At 46.0% G+C, this 12,500-nt stretch overlaps 1 protein-coding gene across 3 annotated transcripts in view; it reads left to right on the forward strand.

Moving 5' to 3' along the window:
* The window catches only part of LOC143015428 (dual specificity protein phosphatase 19-like), a 9,432-nt gene extending 6,783 nt beyond the window's left edge, over positions 1-2,649 (forward strand). For 2 of the 3 annotated variants that reach the window (XM_076169404.1, XM_076169402.1), the window contains exon 5: positions 2,337-2,649. In XM_076169404.1, coding sequence (XP_076025519.1) covers positions 2,337-2,519 — 183 coding nt within the window. In that variant the 3' untranslated portion in view covers positions 2,520-2,649. The remainder of the gene's footprint in view (positions 1-2,336) is intronic. The other variant, XM_076169403.1, reaches the window with a different exon arrangement.
* The last annotated feature ends 9,851 nt before the right edge of the window (positions 2,650-12,500 follow it).

Below are 12,500 nucleotides of genomic sequence, written 5' to 3' on the forward strand. Positions count from 1 at the left end.
CACACACACACACACACACACACACACACACACACAGCATGTGTTTGCACACAGCAGACATGAGATGCAGAAATTGTTCCCCATTATTATTCGTTATTTTGTGGAGCTGTCTGCAAGAATTATCTCAGGCTATATAATGGGCCATAAATTCTCCCTCAGCGCGGCGTAAAAAGTAATATACAATCAATAATCGTTAACCAACAGCCAAGTCCTTTCAGGCGGCGTGGAGACGGAACAAAGTAAATAAAGATGGAGGGAGAGGGGACGGCCTAAATAACGCCTGGAGGTGATTTGGATTTTAACAACTCAGGGATTGTGACTCGCAATCTACTCACACACACCACACACACACACACACACACACACACACACACACACACAGCCGGTGGTCTGAGCTCATATTAACACACGCTGTTGGTGTCATTTAGTAATAGTCGTCCATTTCTCGGGGCTGTCTCTTCGCTTTCTTTCCACGACGCGACGTATGGAATCATTTCCAAGCGATTACTTCCTGTCAGAGTTTCTTCTTTCCTGCGAGTGTCAGGAGATTGACCACAGTGCGATGTGAGCTCCTACATGAAAACACTGGAGTCAGCCGCGATGAAATAATGACAAAACAAGGAACTCTGACAAAACCAAATGAAGTCTCAGTGTTGGCTGTGATGGATCGGGCTGCAGACGGAGGAAGTGTTTTTCTTTAAACCATTACAATTACAAGGAAATGTTATTGTCGTTTTTTTTCTAAGGGAAGGGAAACAAGCTGATAGACTAAAGGAGACAGCCGCCGACTCACTGATAACAGCCTGAAACACTGACACACTCTGAAATCCATACATGTGTGTCTGCACCGCAACCAAGCCGGCCCAGCAGGCAGAGACACTTATGATGATGTCATCTGGTTGGACATCTCCACTGAATATAAAATGGGTTCACACTCGATTTGTGAAGTCTGTGGGCGTGCTGATCAATGTGGTCGCTCGCTCCAGTTTTCTTACCTTCTGAATGGTTTCAGTTCTTCCTTTGTGCTCGTCTCACTCGTCCTCCTGGTGTCCCACCTGCTTCTGTCCTGGGACCCACTTCGTTTCAGCTTCACATGCTTACATGCTGAGGACAAAGATGTATCAGATATGAAGAATTAGATTAGATTAGATCGACTTTATCCCTTAAATGCACTGCAAAATGTTCTTAATTGTCATCATAGATGCAACAACAACTCAAATTATTCCAAACTATCAGGCCAGACTTCCCTGCTGATGAACTCAATTGCAGTAGCCATCTTTTCCCAGGAGGTGGAGCTCTAAGACGTCTGTCCATACAGGACTTTGAGAGTAGAGTGAGAGTAGAAGAACACTCTAATGGTGAGCTCAGTTAGTTAGATGATTATAAATGATAAAAGGTCTCTATTGTTCCGTTGTCTTTCTATTCTAAGGACCAGCAGAGACGCCAGAGAAAGAGAGAGACTCCATGCTGCATAAAAGAGGCAAATGTGTCAATACAGTGAGCTTCACAATGAGCCCTGGGCCTGAAGCATTGTCTGCAGATGTGGCTGGAATTTTAACAATCAAATTTCTAGTCAGGCACTCTAGGCATTCAAATAATTATATTATCATTAATATTAATAATAGAGACACACACACACAACCACAGGCACAGATCTGTCAATCCTCCACTCTGCAGCTCTGCATGTTCAGTTCCAATATGAATATCCAGGGGATTCACAAAGTTAGACAGGAAGAATCTCTACAAGGAAAACTGCAGCAGATCCAGTTTCCCTGAAGCTGCAGACGTTTCAGTCCTTTGCGGGTTTGGTTTGTAAACCTGGCAGGTCAGCTGGGGTCACGGCCAGGACCTTCATCCCCGGTTTGGGTTGGAAATTGTAAAAGGTCAAGGTCAAACGTGATGCAGCAGATATGATGGAAGTTAGCAGAGACTTATACATTTCTGTGTGACTTCCTGCTGATATTTACGAAATCAGTTAGTGGGGGATAAGTGACATTAGCATACATATTAAAAGGTAAACACTCCTCATGAATATTCATGATGGAATCTCCCATTGTGGGTTTTCACTCTGGCACACTCACAGTAAAGCTGAAATCATCTCCTACACTTCTTTTCTACTTTGGCTTTATTTACTAAACAGATTGTGAGCTATATGTTTCTAAACTCCTAATCCTCAAACCTAATGTTAAGGGTTAAGCGGTGGGTTGTTGTTGGTCTCATCTTGGTGGGAGGGTCTCAGACCTCACAGAGCCTTCAGGACCCACCTGGATCAGTCAGGTCCTCCTGTGGGTCCTCAGCTCCTTTCTCTCACGCTCTTCCTGTCTCTCTCCCCTCAGAACGGCGTGGTGCTGGTCCACTGTAACGCCGGCGTGTCACGCTCATCCTCTGTCTTGATTGGCTACCTGATGTTAAAGGAGGGGCTGACGTTTGATGAGGCGTACAAGCAGGTGAAGAAGGCCAGACCCTCAATCTGCCCAAACCCGGGATTCTACCGGCAGCTACAAGGCTACAAACCCTGAGGAACCATTCAACCTTAAAGGACTTTACATCAGTGTGAATGTGCCAACTGCTCATACATGCATGCAATACAGAAGTGTGTGTGTGTGTGTGTGTGGCAACCCTGTTTCCTTTTTCTAAAACATCTAATGACCTGAAATGTGTGTTTTGTCTCTTAATTTCCATTGGGTTGAAGCTGTGTTAGATCTCTGCTTCCTGCTTGAATTCTCTTGGTTTTGGAAGCAGATATCTGAGAAGTATTGATCGTTTCCTCAGTCATGTATTTGATGGAGCCGTGTATTTCTCCTCAGGTGCGTCACCGATCCTTTATCAGTGAAACAAATGGGTACAAAATCAATTCTATGGATCCCTCCTGCATCCTTCTATCATTCTATCAATTTCACAACTTTGGAACAAGTTGAAATACTTACCGCATGGCCTGGGAATCATTAGTTTGTAATTAGCCTGCTAGATAATGAGAGGAGGGAGAATCCAGTTGACTTATCTGCTAATCAACCAACACCAGAGTCACACTTGGTGCTGTGCATGCTGAAGTGCTGCTGCCTTCACTCAGGGGTTTATACTGCAGGTTTACTGTGGCAGGCTTTAGACAGAGGACTCATAATTATTCTCTGACTTGTTGTAGTCGACAGTAAAATCTGCACTGAAAAGCAACCCTGCACTTTTTCTAAACACTCTTGTTATTTCCACACTTTAGTAATCCGCATTATTGCCCATTTTGTCCTCTGCATTTAATCAAGCTTAACCTCCCGCCTGTCCACAGCTTAGTGCCTTGGTTCAAGGGCAATGGCATTCACCTAGCACACGTTTGTAAATGGTGGGGGGAACCAAAGGCCCTGGAGGAAACACACACACACACACACACACACACACACAGACTCACACTCAGGGCCGGCAGGGGGTTTGACCCACTGAGACTCTCGCTACGTTTACATGCACAACAACAGAGACTGACTAAGATGTGGATCGGTCTAAGCTGAATTTGGCTGAAAGAGCCGGCTCAGGTAAACACAAACTCGTCAGCATCAAGGATCTCTGCTGCATAACTCCATTATGGTTACAGCCAAGGTGTCAGCCATGATCTACAGTATATGTTACATTATTATTATCATCATTATCACAGTATTATGTAAACTACATCTTTATAGCAGACGTTTCTGTTCAATTCAGCTTATTCATCTGTTTTTAGGAAAATGCAGCTTTGTTGCCGGTCAGTTTCAAGCTTGTGTGTGTGTGTGTGTGTGTGTGCGCGTGTGCGTGTGTGTGTCTGCACAGGCTGTTACTGTGCCAGGAACTTGGAGGAGAGTTCTGCCAAATTGGTTGCAATTCCTCCTAGTCCTATAAAGGTCATAGATTATTTAACACCTCTTTAAAGCCGTGGAGTGATTACTCAAAGCACGTCTCTGTCACACTCCTGCTAACAGGCTCCAGGAAGGATCTCTGTGTTCTCTCCTTCCTGTGGAACACTTACAGGTGTCCCAATATTTGAATTTAAACATTTCTCCTTGTTTACACGTGTGTGTGTGTGTGTGTCTCCTCCACTCTGAGGAGCACTCACTCTGACCGCGTTGAGCTGTTTTCATTCCTGCTCCGCACAACAGAACAAATGTATCCAGTAACACAAACACATCGGTCCTGAGCTGCTTATGTCCATGTGCTCAGGAAGACGGGGCGCAAAGCACATAAATGTAGATAAACTCCTGCTGGTCATCAGATCTGATAAGCTCCAGCAGGCCAGCGGATGTGGCGATGCGTTCAGGGCCATTATCGGCGACTCTACAGTATATAACGCCGCTCCTCTGCCTCTCTGCACAGACTGCGGCGGTGGTTCTGCCCCATGAGACTCTGCAGATGGGACAGCTTGTGCCACACTCATCCAGACGGTAAAATGTCAGAAAAATGTCAGGGGAGAGGCAGTTGTCTTCATCGCAGACCCTCTGCACTGATACAGCGTTGAACAACACCAAAGAAAAGGCCAAACTCCCCTAAACTGAGCCGGTGTCGCACGCTGCATATTGATACAGTCCAGCTGATTTTATAGGTCTTCACTTTATAAATGTGGACGATTGGATGATTCAGCTGCTTTATGAAGCGTTTATCTGTTTTTTTCAAGTATTCTTCACACAGGAAGCCAGGAGAGTGAAACACAATGGACGCTTTCATCACATTTAACAAGGAAAAACGATTTTCGATTTTGTTTGAAACCCACATTGATCTACTTCTACTCTTAGTGACTGCAACACTGCCATGCACACTGAGAGAAAAAAGGACGTTTAAGGTACTGTCTCTTTAAGGCCCGCCAGATCTATTCTGATTGGCCAGCAGGCTGGACTCTGCCAAACAGACCTGCAGGTAGTTTCTTCCCAAACAAACACATTTCCATATTAATCTGCTGTATCTTCCATGTATGAAGTTAACGTTTCATCTCACGTCTTCTGCACTCGTTCTGTTAAAAATACATTCATTCTTTCTGCTTCTATTGTCTTCTTCTATGGTGCAGCTTTGGTGTTGCTGTGCTGCCTGCGTGTCTGTTTGTAAGGGTGTTTGTAAATGGTAATCTGCCTGGAGGCAGTCAGAGGAGCGTCAGGCCTTCTTCATCCTCTCATTTCCTGAAAACGTCACATCAGGATGATCAAGCCGCCGCAGGGAAATTGGAGCTTTTTGTGTTTCTTCTCTAACAGGCAAAATACAGCATCCACCGGCTGGGCTGTATTGTTATTCTGTAAAAAAATATAGAAAAGCCTGTGGGAGGGTCTTAAGCTTATTAAGAATGGGATCATGGAATCAAAGGCAAAGGAAATTCATCAGATAAGCCTCTTAGGGTGCACTTTGTTTGTCTCACAGCTCAAAAACAATATTAGGCCACTAAACCAGAGAGAGGCTCTGGGGGGGACGTCGACAATTTACAGTCGCAGGGAAAATCTGTCAACGAGCGAAAGGTGATGCCAGCGCAGTAATTCAGTGTCGTTCAGGTAGAAACACGAGCGGAGATTTGATCTGTGTGTCACTGCATCGCTGCAGAATGAGATGATGGAAATGGCAATCTCAGCACGGCGCTCCAGCTCTTTATTAACAGAGACTCAGGCGCTGATTTAAGGCGCTGGACCGGCATCCTGCATCTCTGAGCTGAACACCAGGACAGGAGCAGAGAGGATGAGGAGGGCACATCTTCATCCTCAGATAATCCAGCTAATATCATGCTACTATGCAATCACACACATCTGGATGTTCATAACGACACTCAGGTACAAACTGCTACCGCTGCTGCACAGCTCATCACATCTCCGCTGGTATTTAACGCCTTCAGAGATCTAACCTCAGAATCCACTTTTGGTATTTGGACACTTCAGGACTTCAGAGCTAAATTAGGAAGGAACTGAAGTGCAACCACACACACACACACACACACACACACACACACACACACACACACACACACGCCAAGACCAACCAAGGCAACGCAGAGATGTGAGGAGATCAGTTTCTTTGCTCAGTTTTGATCCGGAGGAGACAATGGAGAGACGGGGAGATGGAGAGGCTGTGTTGGTTCTGGTTGTGGATCTCTGAGTCCCTCTGAGAGCCCGTATGCGGTACCGGCCGGTGCACATTGACACCGGCGCTCAGACTTGAGGAAAGCAGTTTGACGGGCAGCGTGAACAGCAGGGGGGCTCCAGGAGCAGATGGGTCACATTCCTCTGGAGGGGGCGAGTCGAACACACACACACACACACACACACACACACACACACTTCTTCAACCGGCCATTTGAAAAGAGACACGAGGAGTCCGACTCTAGCAGTGCAGAGATGAATCCTTTCAACGTCAGAAGCTTCATGTAGGTTGCAGCTCTGCATCCTAGTTAGCAACCAGGACACAAATGTCACCGATCAATCCATTCAGTCTTAACAGCAGAGGTTCTCCATCCTGGTTCTCCAGTACCTCAGCACGGCCTCGTTTCCTGCTCTATGCACACTTCCTTTTCACTGAAGATGGACCAGAATCCATCAGTTCCCAACCCTTCTTTCATGTGGGGATGTGGAGGGTTTAACACGCTTTGTAACTGCGCGTCAGTCTGTTCTGTCTCCTCTGCAGTTTGTCAAACGAGCAGCTGCACGTTTGCTGTCTGACACCGGGAGAAGACAGAGGTCGTGACCCCGTGACACCATCTTCACCCTCTGCACTCCACACGGCCGTAAGTGTCTGCCACAATGGTGAGCATCTGAAAGCTTCCTGGAAGATTCTAATGGACTGAGCTGAGCCTCTGCACGTGCAGGAACGCCAAATGAGGGGAAGTGAAGCCGCACGCTGGGTTTGCGGTGCGTAAGAGAGAAGCTGCTTGGTTAGATAGAAGCAGGAAAAGGTAGAATCACTTCACAGCCTTGGTATGTAAACATCATCTAAACAACCTTCACTCAGCACATGACGCTGTGTTTCGTCCACCTGCAGTCTGAGGTTCAGCCATGGGGGGAAAGTCTCTCTAACTTTATGAGGGAAGGCTAGAGAAATATTTACAGTACAGAATATGAAGACTTTTCAAGAAGAATGTTTATATTTTTTGCAGCTTTGGCACAATCACTTGCAGAATGATCACAGAGTTGGGACTAAAATGCATGAGGATGAAGATCAATCTGAATATAAGCGTGTTTGATTCTGATCCATAAAATGCTATGAAACACAAATATTGTTCTGGATAGACTACAAAAACTCCAATAATACACACATATATATACTTTTATATATATATACATTTAGAATAAGTTAAGGCACTAGTTTATTGTTATTTGACAGAATTGGACTTTGGACAGATTTACTGTGTTAAGTCTCTGGAGCACTCAGGAGGTGATGAAGTGAAACTGTGTGTTAAAGGCAAAAAAATTTTTCTATGAATAGCAAAACTGTAGAAATGACAAACTCCACAAGATTAAAGACGTGCACGGAATATAAACAGCTGCTCTCTACCTCTTTCTCTCCCTCTCTCCTCTGTCATCCCTGCATTCACCAGTAGGTGGAGCTTTTGTCTCCCTTTGGTTTGGAGAGAGAGAGAGGGGGGGAGGCAGGGAGAAGGAGATGATTAAAGAGAGAAGAAAGACGGCAAGAGAGAGGCATGCAGCGAGAGGGAGAGAGAGAGGGAGAGAGAGAGACAGAGAGAGGGAAGTCAGGGAGGAAGATGGAGATGGAGAGAGAAAGAAGGCGGGAGGGAGGGAGGGAGGGAGGGAGGAGAAGGAGGAGAGAGAGCAAGCGTCAGCACTCTATGCGTTAAAAGGGCAGATGGTAACCGCGGGTAACTGAGGAGCAAACCACTCTGCTGGCCACAGAGCAAGAGATCAGCAGAGAGAGAGAGTGAGAGAGAGAGAGCGAGAGAGAGAGAGCGCGCCAGAGAGAGCGAGAGCGAGCGAGAGAGAAACCGAACACATGCAGCGCAGCACAGGAGAGGAGAGAGCATCTGAGAGGAAGCTGCCTGCCTGAGAGAGAGAAAGAGAGAGGGAGAAGAGGACAGAGTTCTCCCCTCTAACAAGGATAGACAGAGGCTGAGAGAGAGACGAGCAGGGGATGGAGAGAGAAGAGGAGACGGGGAGATAGTAACAGCAAGGAAAAAAGTATCCCCCCCTTCTCTCTCCACTTAGGGAGACAACGAGGGAGGAAGGACAGGGAGGAAAACAAAGGGAGGATAGAGAGAAAACCAAGTGAAGAGAGGGAGGAAGAGGACAGGTCGGGTGGAAGAGAGAGAGAGAAAGTAAAGAAATGAGGAGAGGAGCTGCGATGATCAATGAGACGACTGAGGTTTCCAGAAGACATTTAGAGCGAAAGAGTTGAAAGGGAGTCAATGACAGAGAAAGATTGATTAAAGAAAGATGGAAGCAAAACAGCTGGAGAGGGGAACACTTAAAAAGAGACATTTACAGGGAGACGGACAATCTGGAGAGGAAGGACATTAGACAAAGGGAGAGAAATTCTGAAACATTTAGAGGAGACAGCGAGATTAAAGGGGAGTGGAGCAGGAAGGCGGGGATGGATGGGTAGAGAGGGATGAAGAGACAGGAAGAGTGAAATATTTAGGAGCGAGCAAGAGAGAGAGAGAGAGCGAAGAGGAGGGGAGACAAAGACAAGCAGGGGGAGAGTGATGAGGAGCCAGAGAGTCAAAGAGTCGGCGGAGAAACTTAGGGAACAGAGAGAATAAATCAGGAGGAGCGGAAAGCTGCACTCCTCTTCTTCTTCTTCTTCTGTTTTTTGCCATTTCCACTTCCACAAGCGGCAGAGCGGAGGAGAGATGAGGAGAGCAGGAGAAAGCTGAGGAGGAGAAGGAGGAGGAGGAAGCAAACCAGCAAAGTTTTCCCCCAGTTTCAGACTTTCTCCTCGACGGTCCGAGCAGCCGGACTGACAGAGGTTTAGGCGAACTGAACGCAGGCGTGACCGATGGCGTGCTACTACATCGTGATCAGTTCCACTCACTTGCGCGATGGCCAGCTGAGGAGCATCAAAGGGGTTTTCAGAGGACCAATCGGAGCCAGCAGCCACAGGAACACGGTAAGGCCTCCCGCCCTCCCCGAGTGCGTCTCAGCTTCAGAGAACAGACGGAAGAAGCAGAACTCCGGTCGCTTTTTAGTCAAAAATGTTGGAAATGCGGCTGGTGGAGGCTTGGTGGCGATTGAGCGTTGGTGTCTTCAGAAGGAGGGCTGGTGGCGGGGGGCTGCAGCTGGGCTTTGATGGGGGGTTTTGGTTCCCCCATCAGAGAGATTCCAGCCAGTCATTAGCGTTAAATCAGCTCCACTCGGACTCCTCCCACTCACTTGATTGCCAGGTCCTTAATCATTGTGTTTGCCGAGTTAATTAATTGCAGGTTCCATTAGGTTAATTGACTCAATATTAGAAGGGGGAAGATGCAGATGGGGGAAGGCTGAGGGTCCGTCTGTGCCGCCGCAAATTCACCATCTTCTTCTCTGCCAAAAATCCTGTTGGTGTGAGTTTAATGTGTGATTTTGTTGGGAGTCGCACGGTTTAGAGATTAGAGACGAGCGTCAAGGTCTAACCACAAATTTAAAACTAGTTATTAAGTGTAGCTGATTCTTTAGTTTCCGATTATTTGTGGGATCCAAACCTGAGGTGAGGAAGAACCCGGAGGTTGGTAAAGATAAGGAGCATGAAAGAAATAAAGACGTTCATTAGTATCTAACAGAACTAACAGCTGTAGAGGCTTTAGCACGTCTTCATGGATCCATAAGGGTCCATCAGGGAAAATAACAACAAATCTCAAAAATGCTCAATTGACCTCGACCCATTATTTTCCTGAAAATTAAATCCCGTCATTTTTCACTTTAACTGCTTCTCCTTCACATGAGTTCAGTCAGATTTCTGTCTTTGCAGCGTGAGAAGGTCTGAACAGAGTCTCTCATTCTCTAATGGCCTAAACCTCAATCTTGTTCTTCCGTCATCCTTACAGAACATTACAGGCAAACATAATTACAGCGAGTCCTCCAGGAGTCGCTGGGAAATTCCTGCCGGCTCGGGCACGGAAGCGTTTTGTATGAGACGTGAGAGGGAACGTTTGAGGGCACAGAAAGAGGTAATAACATTAGATTTACTCAGTGTGATGGTCGTGTTACTTCAAAGTGAAGTACAGCAGCGATTATCTTCAAATCAAGAGCTAGTGGAAGGTTTTTATGGCTCATGGAGAACAATCCTCTGCATCATACTGCGTATTGATCACTGAGAAGAAGCAGAGAAGCGGCGATCTCTGCTTTGTGGCGGTGCTCAGGTTTGCACAGGTTACCGTCTCCCACTCGACCCCCTGCCACATGACAGCAGGGTCGTACTTCATGTTTCCACGTCGATATTCTTAATAACCATCATAAATCATAAATTATGATGACACGTCATGGTTAAATGATTGAGCTATAAGTCTTTGTCAGTCGCCGGCCTGCGGTAAATCAACAAAGCTTTTAACTTGGCCCATAATTAACTGGAGAGCACTCAGGAGCACCAAGGCGACGCTGAACGCCTTTCCACCTCACACAGGGAGCTTGAGTGGTTTAATGCTCAGATGTTTGGATTTCATTTCATGGCAGAAAAGTCTGGACCCACATCAAAGTCAACTGATCGGGGAAAAAAAAGGAAAAGTTAGACATTTTTATCCTGAAGCTTCGGTAACCTTTAAGGGTTTCGCTTCATCTTAAGGGTCTTGCTCTCTTGCTGTGTAGGATCTATCCTGCATGTGTGTGTGTGTGTGTGTGTGTGTGTGTGTGTGTGTGTGTGTCTGTGTGTTAGACGTCCTCTCTTAGCGTTGAACCTTTTTTTTTTGGCTGGTCCTATGTTTGTTTAAGGTGTGGAGGAGAGGCGACATCCTGTGTTGATAAAAATAAGGCCTCTAACGCACAGGAAGGAGCTCCTGATGCGCCGTACGCATGCAGTGATGCAGCGTGGGCGCAGCGTGAACACGGGTCCTGCTGCAGATCAACCTGCTGCAGGTCTGCAGGTGATCGAATGAAATCACAGCCTCCATTTTAGCCACTTTACTGTATCTCTGAATGACATTCCTACCTTTAAAACAGCAAAATAGCTTCATGTCATGCTTCATGAAAATATATGCAGATAATAATTTACCTCTTACATCAATTGGACCGAAGAATATAATGGAATCAATCCACTAATGTGATCTGTCAGGCTGTCAAGACTGAAATGAGGAAAGTAAAGTTTCCCTCCACCTTCATACCAACAAACTGATTCAGACTCAAACAAGACAAATCTGTCACCAGAGCAAAGTCAAAGAAAAGTCAAACAGCAGAGCAGGAATATTAAAGAGCCAGAATAAAACACATCGAGGCGATCAAACAAACAGAGCTGCGTCAGAATCAAACAGAAATGAGTTAAAGGCAAAACGCTGGCGGACATCTTTCTCTTACACATAACAAATCACACAAAGAGACCAAAACCAACAACATCCTGTTCCAGTCTGTCGGTTTGTCAGCGGCTCATGGTTTGTCTGCGGTGAGAAGCTCATTCATTCCCGCGGCTCAAAGGCAAAAGGAAGCTCCCTATTATGGGAAATGCTAAGTAGTGTTGTTAAAAATTATGAATTTCACAAATGTCATTGAAATGGGAGCTGTAATGTGCCTGAACACACAATGATGCGGGGAAAAGAAGTTGTTGAGCCCGGTCGACACAATACAGTTTGACTGGCAGCTTCGCCTGTAAAGGACTGGCAGCAGTGCCGGCCCCACATATTAAGAAACGTTAACGGCTGCTTGGGGCCCTGTGGCCAGCAGGAGGCCCCCTAACAAGGATTCTGTTTACTGATCCAAAAACAGATGATGATGTCGTTGGATATAAAAACCCTTCTGCTCGGAGCGTTCAGCTGTGTGTGTGTGGCGTGTTTAGAGTGTGTGTACTCTGTCGGCGGGGATTCCAGTATTTGCAGATTTTTCGGAATGAGAAGTCAAAACATTCCACTGCCACAGGGGGGCGAGAAAGAGCGTAGAGGTTAACGCACGAGGAAGAGGCTCGGCACTGCTAGATAAATAATCTGACTAATCAACTGAGTGGACTCACAGAACAGAGCCACGTTCTATCCTGACGTGTTCCATCTGACGCTGGGCCCAAACTAAACCAAACCAAACTTTTCTCATATGCTTGTGACTCCAAAAAGAGGAACGGTCTCAAGTCTTTATGGAAGTCAACTCAAGGCTTTAATGGTTGATTTCCTTCTATTTCCATGATTTGATGACAGAAATGAGAAAATGATTTGAGCCTTTTCCTTTCAAAGTTTGTGACTGAAATCTTACAAACCTACAAAAGAGTAGAAGAAGAAGAAGAAGAAGAAGAAGGAGAAAAAGAAGAAGAAGGAGAAAAAGAAGAAGGACAGCTAAAAGAAGGAGGAGAAGAAGAAGGAGGAGAAGCCACGGCACTAAACTAATCAACCCATAATAATGATAAGTCACACAAATTCATGTTCACTGGTTTTGTCACCTAATCCAGGAATAGAAAGTTAT

Source organism: Genypterus blacodes, unplaced genomic scaffold (assembly GCF_046128005.1).
Source record: "Genypterus blacodes isolate CSIRO-AG114 ecotype Tasmania unplaced genomic scaffold, CSIRO-AGI_Gbla_v1 ptg000201l_1, whole genome shotgun sequence".
NCBI classification, from domain to species: Eukaryota; Metazoa; Chordata; class Actinopteri; order Ophidiiformes; family Ophidiidae; genus Genypterus; species Genypterus blacodes.